We start from the raw sequence: 13,817 nt of genomic DNA on the forward strand, positions 1-13,817 counted from the left end.
AGAAAATCCCCCAGTCAATTAAAAATATAATTATATTGTTTAATTGTTTTAAAACTTTCCCGCATAGATAGTAAAATCCCGACTCGAACAATTCCCCAATACATCCGTTTCAATCCGACTCTAATACTGTATACTTACTACTTTTCAAGTTTTTATTTATTACCCGATAATCCTGTTTATACCGTTTTATAAATCACTTTCTGGTAAATATTTACAATAAAAGCTCTCCATTATTTCTTTAACACAAACCTTGCCATTTTTCTATAGTATGAAATAAATTTTAAGTGACTATTTATAGATTTGATGAAATATTGCCTCTGAACATGCGTCAATCCCCTGACTTGTTGTGTGCTTAAATCGCTCAATACACGCACGCTTTCTATGCAAATGACGCGATGTTTTTCATGCAGCATAATTTTCGCGCTCTTTTAAATTGAGAAAAAGATTCGACACAAAATAAATGCACTGCTAATTTGAAGCAAGAATATTTCAACGTTTCTATAACATTTACATTCGGAAGTGTGTTTCGGATTAAAAACGCATTAACATCGACTTACGGGAATGGGTTTCAGATTACTTTAATTATTCCCATTTGAGATTTCAACAAATATTAACAGTTGCGTTATAAATTCAAAGATAATTTGTTTAAACACTTTACGAGTCGAATAAATGTTTTGACGGAATTATGCATGAAATTCACGTTGTCCAGGAGGATTACAGTCGGTTGCCATCATCAGTCTTCTAAGAAACTGGCTAAGATTTCTGTGGCAATTACATATACGTCACGAGTCGTCTGCATGATTTAACTGCAGGTATTGCCTGCCTACTCAGCTGCCGCTCATACAAAGCGTGCGCTCTCATTGGCCAATATTGATTTTCTAATACAGCGACACTCCGCTTTAGGCGGGCTTTAGTTGGGCAAAGTGACAAAGGATTGTAAATCGGCTTTAAGTATTTTCTGCGAAGTTAGGCCATCCTTAAAAATTCTTTTGTTTGGCATAACCCGACCGACCCACTAGTTTTTTTTTCCCACTTTTTGGGAAGATAGCCCATGGCTTTGGCATTGGGAATTTTATTGGCATTTTCATGAAATTGGGAAAATAAATTAATTAGCATTTTTTTCCACACGAAAAGTCCACTGATTAGGGAAATACTAAATTTGATATAACCCTTTATAATCATTCAAATTAAAAGAACAAAATCATATAATACTTTGTTAGATGTAATTGAATTAAAATTGAGATAAAATATACATTAGACATCTTTCTAAAAAAAAAAAAAAAAAAAAAAAAAAAATTTTTTTTTTTTTTTGGGAAATTGGGAATTTTTTGCCACATTTTGGGAAAAAAGTATACTTTTTGGGATTGGGAACAAAGCCGAATTTCGGCTATAAAATCGGGCCAAAAAAAACCTGCACTAAAATTGGCCCAACTGAATTTTTTGTTTGTCACTTTCCAAACATTTTTTTTTGCTCGCTGAAAATTCTTTCCGCTTAATTTTGCCTTTCCGCTTTTTATCCTTTCCGGTTATTTGTGTCATTTAATTGAATGCTCTTTCAAGGATATTGAGAAAAGCAATGAACAAAACGCATACGGGTATTTATTTGAGTCGCCTATTTATTTGGCATATGCATATGCGGTTAATTAGACTTTAAATACAATTAAACTGTTCTTGTTTTTTCGTATCCCTTTAATTAAAATACGCTGCTTTTGTTCAGGATAGTTTGGAAGTAAAAAACAAATTGATTAATTATCACCCTTCAATTTAATTCGGCAATCGGCAGAGATGTGTAATATTATCGCCATATAACTAATAATTTAATTATCACTCTTTAATTCAGATGGGTAAATATTCGGAAGAAAGATGAAAAGTGGTCAGCTTGGAAATATTTATTGACGGGAATGGTCACGTTTTTGTTTCATTTGTTTATCTCTAGCGACCGGCCGCTATTTTGAAGGCAGACTGCGATATTAAATGTGCATTCAAATTATACAACATCTGCGCATACAGTGTTTTTTTAATGGCAATTTCGGGGCCGATATTCGGCCCCATTCCCCTCAAAAAAGAGTATATATTTTTCCCCCATTTTGTAAAAAAAATCCCCTACAAACATGTGTATTCATATAATAAATATCATTACATATAAAAGAGTGAATATTTAATTTTCCCCTTTTCCTAAAAAACGACGCGTTTTTCCCCTTTGGACGGGCCCCGCCACCATTCCCCTATAAGTGAAAAAAAAAACTGGCATAAATGACCCAATATTATCCGATCTATCCATCTGAATTAAAGGATGATAATTAATTAATTAGTTACATGTCGCAGATGTTACATCTTTATGTTCTTGATTGAAATTAAACTGTTATAATTACTTTGTTGTTTTTTACGTGCAAAATGCGTACAATTTTTCGGACTCTTGTTTTTGGATAAAGTATATTTTGCTGATTATATTATATTTTTGATGTTCTTTATACAAAAAATAGACTTATGAATACACGTGCGGTGATAGGCCTGACGGTGCAGAAAAATATTTACATATTTCCTTTCATGAGGCAGAAGACTTGGAGCTTTATTTGATAATTATCTTTCAGTTTGGTAAATGTCGGAGTTCAATTTCAGAAAAAAAAAATCAAAAAAAATCCCTACCTACCTACCCACCCAAATTTACCTGGGTCTGGTTTAATGCCAAACAAACAATTTTTTAAGGATGGCCTTGATATCGCTTTGATCTTAAGCTACAGTAACTGTCAGAATACACTGATCGGAAAATTTCAGGCGCCCCGGGGATTCTGATTTCGAAAATTCAAGCGCTCGACTGTGGGACTGTTAAATAGCCTGTGGAAAGCACTGAGTTTTGTGCAAGATTGAACTTTACCGGTACGCAGTTGTTTACCACTATCAACAAAGCGTGGGTTTGGGGGCCGTAGCCCCCGATACTAAGGAAATATATAGGGCAAAAAGGATTATAAGGTGTTGTGTTAGTTGTTATGTGTTAGGTGTTAAGGGTTAGGGTACGCTGTTAGATGTCAAGTGTTGCGTACTGGTAAAGTTCAATCGTCCCGAGTTTTGTTTGTACAAATGAATTAGATGGGTTTTTCCAAATGTTGAGATCCCAGACTTGACTTGGAAAGCAAGGATAGTCAGTATATCAACACGTTTTTTCGTGATTGACTGTTTTACTGCAAGGTTTACTACCTGTCTGATATATTTGATAATAAACTTGAAGGTTCGAGCAATTTAACGATTTGTTGTTGATTTCTGAAACTAAATATAAACTGAATTTGGACGATACAAACACATTAACGGACAGCTTATAACGATATGAAGCTTTAAATGTTTATGATGCAATATTGTAAAACATGCAATTCTTTTCATAAATACATTACTTACAATGCAGCTTTCAGAGTAGAAACCTTGAACAAACGTTTTAAAATGTTTTTAATTTTCGCAGAAATCTGGGTCAACTTACAAATTTCCTTCATGAAGAGTAGTTAAGGGCAGATAATTCATGAAAATGTTCTCAGCAGCCTAAACTGAATGAGAGAAGTAGATAAAAATACTTCATGAAAAGTTTAATCCATTTAGCTTCTTAGATAGAATAATTTGATGAATGACGTTCACTAAAAACATATTCATTTGACATAGTCTTGTAAATCTCAATTATTATAAATGTACTGATGTATTAATCAATTTAATGTACATTTACTGTAACTGTTCTGTATTTTCCACATCTCAGTTTGTGAGTGTAAAATAATTGTACTAGAAGGAACCTTATATACTTTATGATATTGCATAATTGGACCAGTATGGTGTGTAATAACGTCTAATTATTTAGACTACAGTTAGTGAATGACAACATTACGTTTGCTTTATCATTATTTCAAGTGAACTCTACCTTACAAAATAAGTTTTGCCCTTTGCAAATATTAGACTAACCTACTCATTTTTATGAACATGGTGTTTTCCTTCTAAGCAATGAAATGACAATAAACTGTCAGTTTGCTTATTTGATACTTGTAAAATAAAAATATTTGTTTGCCACCATAACTGTCATTTTTTTACAAACTAAAATAGCCAATGGTCAGTCGGATGCTCCGGAATCTGGGGAAAAGATACTGACAGGTGAATAATAGATACAAAGTCATTAAGGACTTTTTTTGGATGTGGGGAAAGGGCCTACCCTTCCATTTTGGGGGAAAAATTATCAACAAATTTCACAAAGTTACTCAGAGTATGTCTCATATTTTGATTCTCCCAAAGTAAGCTTGAAATTTGAGGAAAATTGACTAATTTCAAAGAAATTCTGTTTGGGGAATTGTCCTAAATAAAGCCCTTTCTAAAAAAGGAAAAAAAGCCCTGTTATTATTTTTCAGGATGCTGAACAAGCACTACATGTGTGGTAACAATAGTTTTGGACAGGTGTCTGCAGCCCGTATTGCAGCAGATGCCAGCATTTCAGAGGGCACCCCAGAGTCACATCTGTGTTACTGCCATCCTGTCCAAGTACAGCCCTGCGAACATGTGACCTTCACCTGGTCACAAGCTTGGTGTATTGACAGTAAATATAAACTAGGGTTTGCACACATTGCCGAACACATGTTCACTCAAATATGCAAGTTGTCGGGATGAACAGAGGGGGATAAGGCTAACAAAACTTTGTGCACATATACATAACCTTGACTGTGACCTTGTCCTAATTTTGACTTAAAATAATAGGCTGTTATAATCAGTTGTTTAGGTAACTTTAACTTCAATCAAATTTATAAAAAGCACTAGAAGAAGGAAAAGTGGTTTTGGTTTCATTGTAGAGAATGGCAGTTTAACCTGTTATGGGTTTCACAGCGACACATGGACTAACATGAAGCCATCATCAGTGTGTGCTGCTATGGCAACCAAGTCTGGCGTTATGATACAGGCAGCAGATGGATTTGTAAGACATTACTTAGAAAATGGAGAGTTCGAAACTGTGACTGTTGCTGGTGTCTCCCCAGAGGCAGTATTTCAAGGGGCAACTAACACTAAAGTGTACTGCCTACAACGTAAGTTGAAATATCGTTATTTTAGGTTAAGGATTTTATCATAAAATAAACCGTAATTTGGCATGTTATCAGTTTAGCAATATTTTGCATCTATTGTAGTACGATCAATTATGGGAGATTTTCAGGAAAAAATTCTAGAATGTAAGGACATTAAAATGATCTACGGTATATTATCATTCTTAAATAATATTTAATTTTATCTAATAACAAATGAATACAATGGAGATCAAAAAGATAACTATTGTTTTGCACTTTTTTAGTTTTGTAATGGAAACAGAATCTTCAGTGGGTAAAAGGTGTATCATCTAATTAGCTGTATCTGTCTTTATGTAATCTACTCAAACATTTACTATTTTCTGTTAAAATGTATATCTATAAGGACATGTTATAATAATACTTGTCTGACAGGCACACAGCTGTCTGAATGTCATCTAGATGAGTCCAAGGTCACTGGGTGTGAGTACAGACTGGGCTTCAGTGATCTCCTACCCAGGGTGTCAGTCACACATGTGGCTTGTGGACTGGAGCATACCTTGATCCTTACGGAGGGTGGACAGGTCATGTCGTGTGGAAGTTGCAGGTAAACCTCAGGGCTTTGGGAGCAGGCAGCTGCAGTTGTAATACTAGTTATAATGTCGTGTGGAAGTTGCAGGTAAAACTCAGGGCTTTGGGAACAGGCAGCTGCAGATGTAATACCAGTTATAATGTTGTGTGAAAGTTGCATGTAAACATCAGGGCTTTGGGAACAGGCAGCTGCAGGTGTAATACTAGTTGTAATGTCGTGTGGAAGTTGCAGGTAAAACTCAGGGCTTTGGGAACAGGCAGCTGCAGATGTTATACCAGTTATATTGTAGTGTGGAAGTTGAAGGTAAACATCAGGGCTTTGGGAAACAGGCAGCTGCAGCTTAATACCAGTTTTAATGTTGTGGGGAAGTTACAGGTAAACATCAGGGCTTTAGGGAACAGGCAGCTGCAGAGGTAATTCCAATTATAATGTACGGAAGTTGCAGGTAAACATCAGGGCTTTGGGAACAGGCAGCTGCAGGTGTAATACCAGTTATAATGTTGTGTGGAAGTTGCAGGTAAACATCGGGGCTTTGGGAACAGGCAGCTGCAGGTGTAATACCAGTTATAATGTTGTGTGGAAGTTGCAGGTAAACAGCAGGGCTTTGGGGAACAGGCAGCTGCAGGTGTTATACCAGTTATAATGTTGTGTGGAAGTTGCAAGTAAACATCAGGGCTTTGGGGAACAGGCAGCTGCAGGTGTAATACCAGTTATAATGTTGTGTGGAAGTTACATGTAAACATCAGGGCTTAGGGGAACAGGCAGCTGCAGTTGTAATACCAGTTATAATGTTGTGTGGAAGTTACATGTAAACAGCAGGGCTTAGGGGAACAGGCAGCTGCAGATGTAATACCAGTTATAAGGGGTGTGGAAGTTGCAGGTAAACATCAGGGCTTTGTGAACAGGCAGCTGCAGATGTAATACCGGTTATAATTATTGCATTGTTAGTGAACGCATTTTGGTGTATTTTATTTTTTTGCTTTGGTAGCATGATAAAATGAGCTTCATCTTACACAGTCTTATTTTATATTTTAACACTATAGTACATAAACTAAATGCTGAGTTTTTCGTCTTATTTTCTCCTTGCTGTCTGTTCAGTGCAGTGGTTGATACACGCGCTTCTTGCCTAGAAAACCCGGGGCAATCCCTATTGCCATGTGAGTTTGGTTGGTGGTCACTATACAGGACAGGTGGGGTTTTCTTCTGGTTCCCACAACACAAAATTTTAAACGAGTAACAACTAGAAATAGTGGGAAATTGCATCTAGAATTTTATATATTTGTAGTACCAATTTTGGTGAGTCTAGTAAATTAATTAGGTAGGAGTGCTAGGATAAACTTTGGGTCCATACAAAAGGTAGCCCCTGACGCGGAAGGACCTCATAACATTTGAAATACCCCCCACACTCTTTATCTCCTTTCATCAGTCGAGGACAGCTGGGCCATGGAGAAGTGTCTGTAGACGCAGTACTGGTTCCCAGGGTGATTCAGACATTCCAGGGAGTCAACATCATTGCCATAGCAACCGGTGGCTGGCATTCAGTGGGGCTAAGTGGTAAGTCTAGCCTGTCAGATCTTAGACAGTTGTTTATATGAGTCGCGTTCTGAGAAAACTGGGCATAATGAATGTGCGTAAAGTGTCATCCCAGATTAGCCTGTGCAGTCTGCACAGGCTAATCAGGGACAACACTTACTGCTTTTATGACTTTTTTCGTTGAAATTTTTCTTAGCAAAAATCCTATTCAGACGGAAAGTGTCGTCCCAGATTAGCCTGTGTGGACTGCACATGCATTATGCCCAGTTTTCTCAGAACACAACTCATATGATGTTTTTATGTGAATCACATTTAAGTCCTTCTTAAGATCATCCATATTCTAAACTGACTCTTGATTGTTCAAGTGAGTGTACACAAAAACGTTTTTAATTGACTTAATTACCTAGATCAGGATGTAAAAAATCATATTTAATAGTTTGTCAGCAAACTTTTCAAATAATAACAACTTGATGTCTAATTAACTAAACATGCAATATCTTTGAAAAACTATCTGCATATCACTTTGATACGGTGAAACGATTTGCATGTATTAGAGAAACTAAGTGATTGCCATGTCCCTTACAGATTTGCATGTATTAGAGAAACTAAGTGATTGCCATGTCCCTTACAGATTTGCATGTATTAGAGAAACTAAGTGATTGCCATGTCCCTTACAGATTTGCATGTATTAGAGAAACTAAGTGATTGCCATGTCCCTTATAGATTTGCATGTATTAGAGAAACTAAGTGATTGCCATGTCCCTTACAGATTTGCTTGTATTAGAGAAACTAAGTGATTGCCATGTCCCTTACAGATGCTGGGGACATGTATGTCTGGGGATGGAATGAGAGTGGACAACTAGGACTGCCATGTTCTGACAGATCAGACCCCCAGAGTGGGTTGAACAGTGACTGTTTTGTTATTTAAATATATTGGAGTTTGGTATTCTGATTGCACAGTTTTGAATATGAAGTCCTAGCATATTACTAAACTTTTTAAAAATAGATTTATCTCTTAATGTGCTAGATTTTGCAGTAAAATACATATGCTGACCCCTTTTTATGTACCCATAGTAGTTTTATTAAAAAGATACAGCTGATATTGTATGTGATTTGAAAGGATTTTAAATCATATGTATGAGTCAGCTTATTTGTAACCAATCTCACAGGTGTTGGACGCGTGGCCAAGTCACTAAAACACTATCAATATGTCATAAAACAACTTTTTTCATCACTGTGACAAGAAAATTCTGATATAATATGTATGAGCCGTACTCTGTGAAAAGAGGGTTTAATAGATTGCATAAAGTGTCGTCCCTGTCTAGCCTGTGTAGTCTGCACAGGCTAATCAGGGACGACACTTTCCGCTTTTATGATATTTTCTGTTTAAAGAAAGCCTCTGCTTGGCAAAAATCCAGTTTTGGCGGAAAGTGTCTCCCCTGATTAATCTGGGACGACACTTTACGCACATGCATTAAATCACTTTTTTCATATATATATATATATATATATAAATCAGACAATTCTTTTTGTCAGAATGATAGAAAATGTTGTTTTATGCGATATTGATAGTGTCTTACTGACTCGGCCATGCGCCCAACACCTGTGCCCATCCTGGCTCTAACCAGATATTTATCAATCACATTTTAACCAGAAAAGCTTATACTGTAAAGTACATGCAAAAATAAATCTCATACTCCCATCTGGCTCTCTAAGGACTGTGATTACTGATTGTAGGAGCCAACCCTCCCACCTGGCTCTCTAAGGACTGTGATTACTGATTGTAGGAGCCAACCCATCAGGGAGCCTCCATCAGGATTTGGACTCCATTCATATCCAGCCAGAGCCATATGGCCTTGACCTACCAGATGACCTTCAGGTTGTCATGGTTACCTGTGGATCCAGACACACTGAAATACTGACAGGTCAGCCAGTAGAATGTAGCATGTTTTGGCTATTGATTTGTGTGTAATTGCATCCCGGAAGTAAACTGGTTTACTGCTTTACTCATCACTGTAAATTGCATCCCAGAAGTAAACTGGTTTACTGCTTTACTCATCACTGTAAATTGCATCCCGGAAGTAAACTGGTTTACTGCTTTACTCATCACTGTAAATTGCATCCCGGAAGTAAACTGGTTTACTGCTTTACTCATCACTGTAAATTGCATCCCAGAAGTAAACTGGTTTACCGTAATTACTCTATGTTTTCGGACACTTAAAAATAATTAATTTTGTTCGTGTCCAAAAACTTAGATACGAAAAATATTCACAAAATACAGGTGTCCGCAAACTTAGAGTCGGAAATTGAAGTGTCCGAAAATAGCGTCAATTGTATCAACGACTACCGGTAATAGCACGCGCTTGTAAAATACCATGCCGTATAGTATAAATTACAGTTATACATTTTGCACTGCATTTTAATTAATTTTAAATGCTTAATTTATTTGTCAGAATGTTACTACAAGGTTGTACTTTGACCTGCGAGTTTAAAGATGAGCATGTGATGTACCGATACTCGCTAGTATGAACCTGTAATTAACACAATTAACAAAGCAAACTATGAATTCTTTGTTTGTTCATTTCGGATAGTTGTTGTCCAACCCCTTCCATTTTTCGTAAAACTTGCAATATGGTGCATCGCACTTTGAAGCATTTAGTATTTGTCACAGTTATTTTACTGAGAAGAGGTAGTACCATTGCGGTAGATAATTGAACTTTTAATTGGCACTACCCCTGGTAATTGTCATAACGCTTATGCTATCGGGCGAAACCTTTGTTTAATAACGGTTTACACGGTTATTTACCCAATAAAGCAAATGTAATGGTCCGTTGCCCTCAGGCATGCACCTGCCATGCTTTATGATGTTTATCTGGTTGTAAAACCCCAATGATCGAATTGTCTTAAGATATCAAAAACAGGACCGAAATTTGGTAAAATAGCGCTGAAAAATATACTGTCCGAAAACTTAGAGACATTAATGATGGACGAAAACTCGTGTGTCCGAAAATTAAGAGTCACGAAAAATAATTATTTTTGCTAAAAAAAGGGGTGTCCGAAAACTTAGAGTGTCCGAAAACATAGAGTAATAACGGTACTGCTTTACTCATCACTGTAAATTGCATCCCAGAAGTAAACTGGTTTACTGCTTTACTCATCACTGTAAATTGCATCCCGGAAGTAAACTGGTTTACTGCTTTACTCATCACTGTAAATTGCATCCTGGAAGTAAACTGGTTTACTGCTTTACTCATCACTATAAATTGCATCCTGGAAGTAAACTGGTTTACTGCTTTACTCATCACTGTAAATTGCATCCCGGAAGTAAACTGGTTTACTATTTTACTCATCACTGTAAATTGCATCCTGGAAGTAAACTGGTTTACTACTTTACTCATCACTGTAAATTGCATCCCGGAAGTAAACTGGTTTACTGCTTTACTCATCACAGATACATTATATGGTTAATATGTTTTATAAATAGTATTAGATGGAGAAAAATGGATTAAACTTAAAAAAATTTTTTTTTAAAGATGTGTGATATACTCTTCATTCAAAATGATTGTGAGGTCTATACATAAGTAGACATAAGACTTCAATATTTTCTCTATATACAGGGGTGTGATATAAGAACAAACTCAGGGGAGGAAAAAGCCCTATCCCCCGTTACTGAGTTCAAATAAACTCTTTATTTAGATGTAGAGCCGGTAAAGTTTATAATTATTTATAAAATTGGTTTGACATTGAAAGGGAGGAAGTCAGTTGAAAGGAGGAAAAATCGCACCCCTGTATAAAGTTGTGTGTCTATGAACTTGTAACTTATTATTGAAAATCATGCTTGTGAAACTTTGTGTTGGGCATAAGATGTTCAGTTTTATTTTTCATTATATACCTGCTTTATGTTCCCAAAATATACAAGTTGTATCAATCGGTAAAATACAACTGCACAGAAATAATTCCCGTATTATGCTACTCGCTAGTTTTCCAATCGTGTTACCATACTAGCCGGACTACTTTTAATGATGTCACTTTGAATGCAGAAAATAATAAGAGCATTCTTGGTTAATTATGAACACCTAAACTCATTTTTTTTAACTTAAATGATTCAAAGTTGTATATTATAAAAGGAATTTTACGCAAGTCAATTGTTACAAGTGTTTGTATCAGTCTGGTGGCTTGCTCTATTTTGTATCATACTCAAGGCTCCCCCTCTCATGAGATACGTCATCACAAAAGTCACTCGACTGATACAAACTCTTGGAACAATTGACTAGCGTAATATTCCGTATGTATCTCATGAATAGCATAGCTTTTTTGCACTTTGATATTGCATGGGCCATGAATGTTTGCCATGAACTGTGATTAACCCTTTCCCACTCAGATGCAAAGTGAAAATGGCTATTTGCAAACAGCATACAACCAGAACAGCTTGTGAGTAACCCTCAGTCTGTTCAGGTTTTATGCTGTTTGCTGCTCATCAGTATCTAAGGGTCTGAAATGAAGCCTTTAAAACTTGAATTAAGTAAGAAAGGTATTTAGTTAAATGTAACTTTTAAAGGGGCTACAACTGTGTAAAAAAAACATATCAAAGTGATAAAGGGTTAAAGTTAGCTTTAAAACTGTTTAAAAAAATCTGTATATATCTTTACAGCTGACCACAAACTGTATTCTACGGGTTGGAATAAATACGGCCAGCTGTGCCTGAGCGATACTCATTACCGAGACTGTCTCACAAGGGTCACATGGTTTGACCAGAGAGGAGAACTGGTTCAGAAGGTCAGCGCAGGGGCTTGGAATACGTTTGTTGTAACCGTGATGACAAATGTGGACTGCAGTGTAAGTTCAGTGACTTGAGAGAGTACTAACATGTGAAGAAATACCAAATGACATTATTTAAGTTACCCATTGCAAAGTTATATCAAAGATATCAGAGATGAAAATGTCATTATGTCAGACATTGCGCAGTGTTATTTATCTTGTGATTGTTCAGAAATATAAGGGCTTTTGATGGCATAAAAACATATAAAAGTTTATTGAAAATACTCAAAACAAATACTAGGCCTTTCTCTGGCCATTTTGGGAAAAATGCAATTTGAGGATTGGGAATTTTTGCGAACAAAATCTACTGATTTAGGAAAAACTTAATTCATAATTGAGTTGTATCATTATTGGCCGCTTATGTTCACTATGTTAAGCCTGTGTCCTGTGTAACAACCCTCTCCCTACCTAAAAGGCCAATGTCACACATAGAGGTCGAAGGTTAAAGTTTTGTTGTACATTTAAAACAGCTTGTCCAGACCGTAACTTCATCGTTCATCAAGCAATTTTAGAATATTTACCAGTAATGTGAACCATGTGGAGAAGTTTTGTCATAACTTGGTGAAGGTCAATGTCACTCAAGTTCAAGGTCACTCAAGGTCAAGATCACTCTTGGGGCCATAGGTCAAACATGTACATGGTTCAGCTTGTTAAGAGGATTCCAAGCATGATTTACAATTGACCCAATATGTTGCTAATGTCGAGTGACCAGGCATTTAGCAGTGCTTTTGTTCACCATTTTGGGAATAGTGCCGGGCCTTTTGGATTGGGAAATATCGCATACGATTGCCTGAAATTGGGAAATTAATGTTGTTGATTTTATGCTTACAAATACTTAAAAATTGATGATAAAAGTGATTTCAATATTATATTTTCTAAGGTTCAACTTATAGAGCTGGATTTGGAGATTATTGACATTTTTAGAATTATGAATAAAATTTTTTTTGAAAACCTTCAATTGGGAATTTTTAGGTCCCATTTGGGAAAAATTTATACTTTTTTCCATTGGGAATGGGTCCCTCAATCGGACCCAAATTTGAACGAAAAAAAAACAAACTGCACAGGCTAATCTGGAACAAGACTTTACGCACATTCATTAAACCCCCTTTTCACAGAGCACGGCTCATTTGGAAGATAAGAGTGTGCTTTCTATCACAGTGCAGGAGGCAATATCATACATCCTATCGGAAATTATGTCATACATATGTATTAACAGATACAAAATATGCAGAAGTATATTGAGTTCAAGAGATGGTACTTAGAGTCATATTAGTTTAGTTAAAACTTATTTTTTTACTTTTATTTTTAATACCCACAAGGCCACATATAAATATATCAATATAACAATACCAAATGCAGACTGTTCATGGAAAAGATGTATTTTTGAGTGTGACTATTTTAAGACTTTGACTTTGTTTGCCAAAGTTTAAAGATAGAGACCTATGGTAAAATTACTTCTCACAAGATTACTAACGAACTCTGAAATGTTCTTGCTATAAAATAAACTGTAAATATCATTTTCCAAATGATTTTGTTAATGTTTCCTTTTCTCTAACTGGTTTTGTTTGTTTTATTATGAAAATGCGTGAATTGTAATTAAGTCCCCTACATTACATATTATGAATGGAAATATGTGAACATTATTCTATTGCAAGTAGGGATGTGAAAAAAACTGGTCTTAAAAGTATCAAGTTTACATTTGAAGTATACTTTTCTTACATTTATTCTTTCCTTACATTTACTGGCATTTTGCTTGTATTTTCCCAATATTTGAATACCAATTTTAGAAATTAAAAGCTAAATTTGCATTACTTTTTTTAAAGATAATTTTTGGCATCAAAATATAACACTTTTTTATTAAA

General features: G+C 35.8%; 2 protein-coding genes across 3 annotated transcripts in view; one reads left to right on the forward strand and one right to left on the reverse strand.

Moving 5' to 3' along the window:
- LOC127841476 (uncharacterized) overlaps window positions 1-3,487 on the reverse strand; it is a 33,898-nt gene extending 30,411 nt beyond the window's left edge. Inside the window, exon 1 of one of the 2 annotated variants that reach the window (XM_052370300.1) lies at window positions 3,391-3,487. In XM_052370300.1, the coding sequence (XP_052226260.1) occupies window positions 3,391-3,482 (92 nt within the window). In that variant the 5' untranslated portion in view covers window positions 3,483-3,487. The remainder of the gene's footprint in view (window positions 1-3,390) is intronic. The other variant, XM_052370301.1, reaches the window with a different exon arrangement.
- A 226-nt stretch (window positions 3,488-3,713) lies between these two features.
- On the forward strand, window positions 3,714-13,474 carry LOC127841478 (RCC1 domain-containing protein 1-like). Its single transcript, XM_052370303.1, has 8 exons — window positions 3,714-3,739; window positions 4,374-4,558; window positions 4,809-5,039; window positions 5,448-5,619; window positions 7,031-7,158; window positions 7,953-8,033; window positions 8,925-9,062; window positions 11,789-13,474. The coding sequence occupies exons 2-8, from the start codon at window positions 4,375-4,377 to the stop codon at window positions 11,989-11,991; spliced, it is 1,137 nt and encodes a 378-aa protein (XP_052226263.1). The 5' UTR covers window positions 3,714-3,739; window position 4,374; the 3' UTR covers window positions 11,992-13,474.
- Window positions 13,475-13,817: the final 343 nt, after the last annotated feature.

This window comes from Dreissena polymorpha, chromosome 8 (assembly GCF_020536995.1).
Source record: "Dreissena polymorpha isolate Duluth1 chromosome 8, UMN_Dpol_1.0, whole genome shotgun sequence".
Lineage (NCBI taxonomy): Eukaryota > Metazoa > Mollusca > Bivalvia > Myida > Dreissenidae > Dreissena > Dreissena polymorpha.

Coding starts and splice junctions, on each gene's coding strand:
- LOC127841478 (XM_052370303.1), top strand. CDS start 4,375: ATGCTGAACAAGCACTACATGTGTGGTAACAATAGTTTTGGACAGGTG. Junction 5,620..7,030: donor ATGTCGTGTGGAAGTTGCAG/GTAAACCTCAGG, acceptor TCCTTTCATCAG/TCGAGGACAGCTGGGCCATG. Junction 9,063..11,788: donor ACACACTGAAATACTGACAG/GTCAGCCAGTAG, acceptor ATATCTTTACAG/CTGACCACAAACTGTATTCT.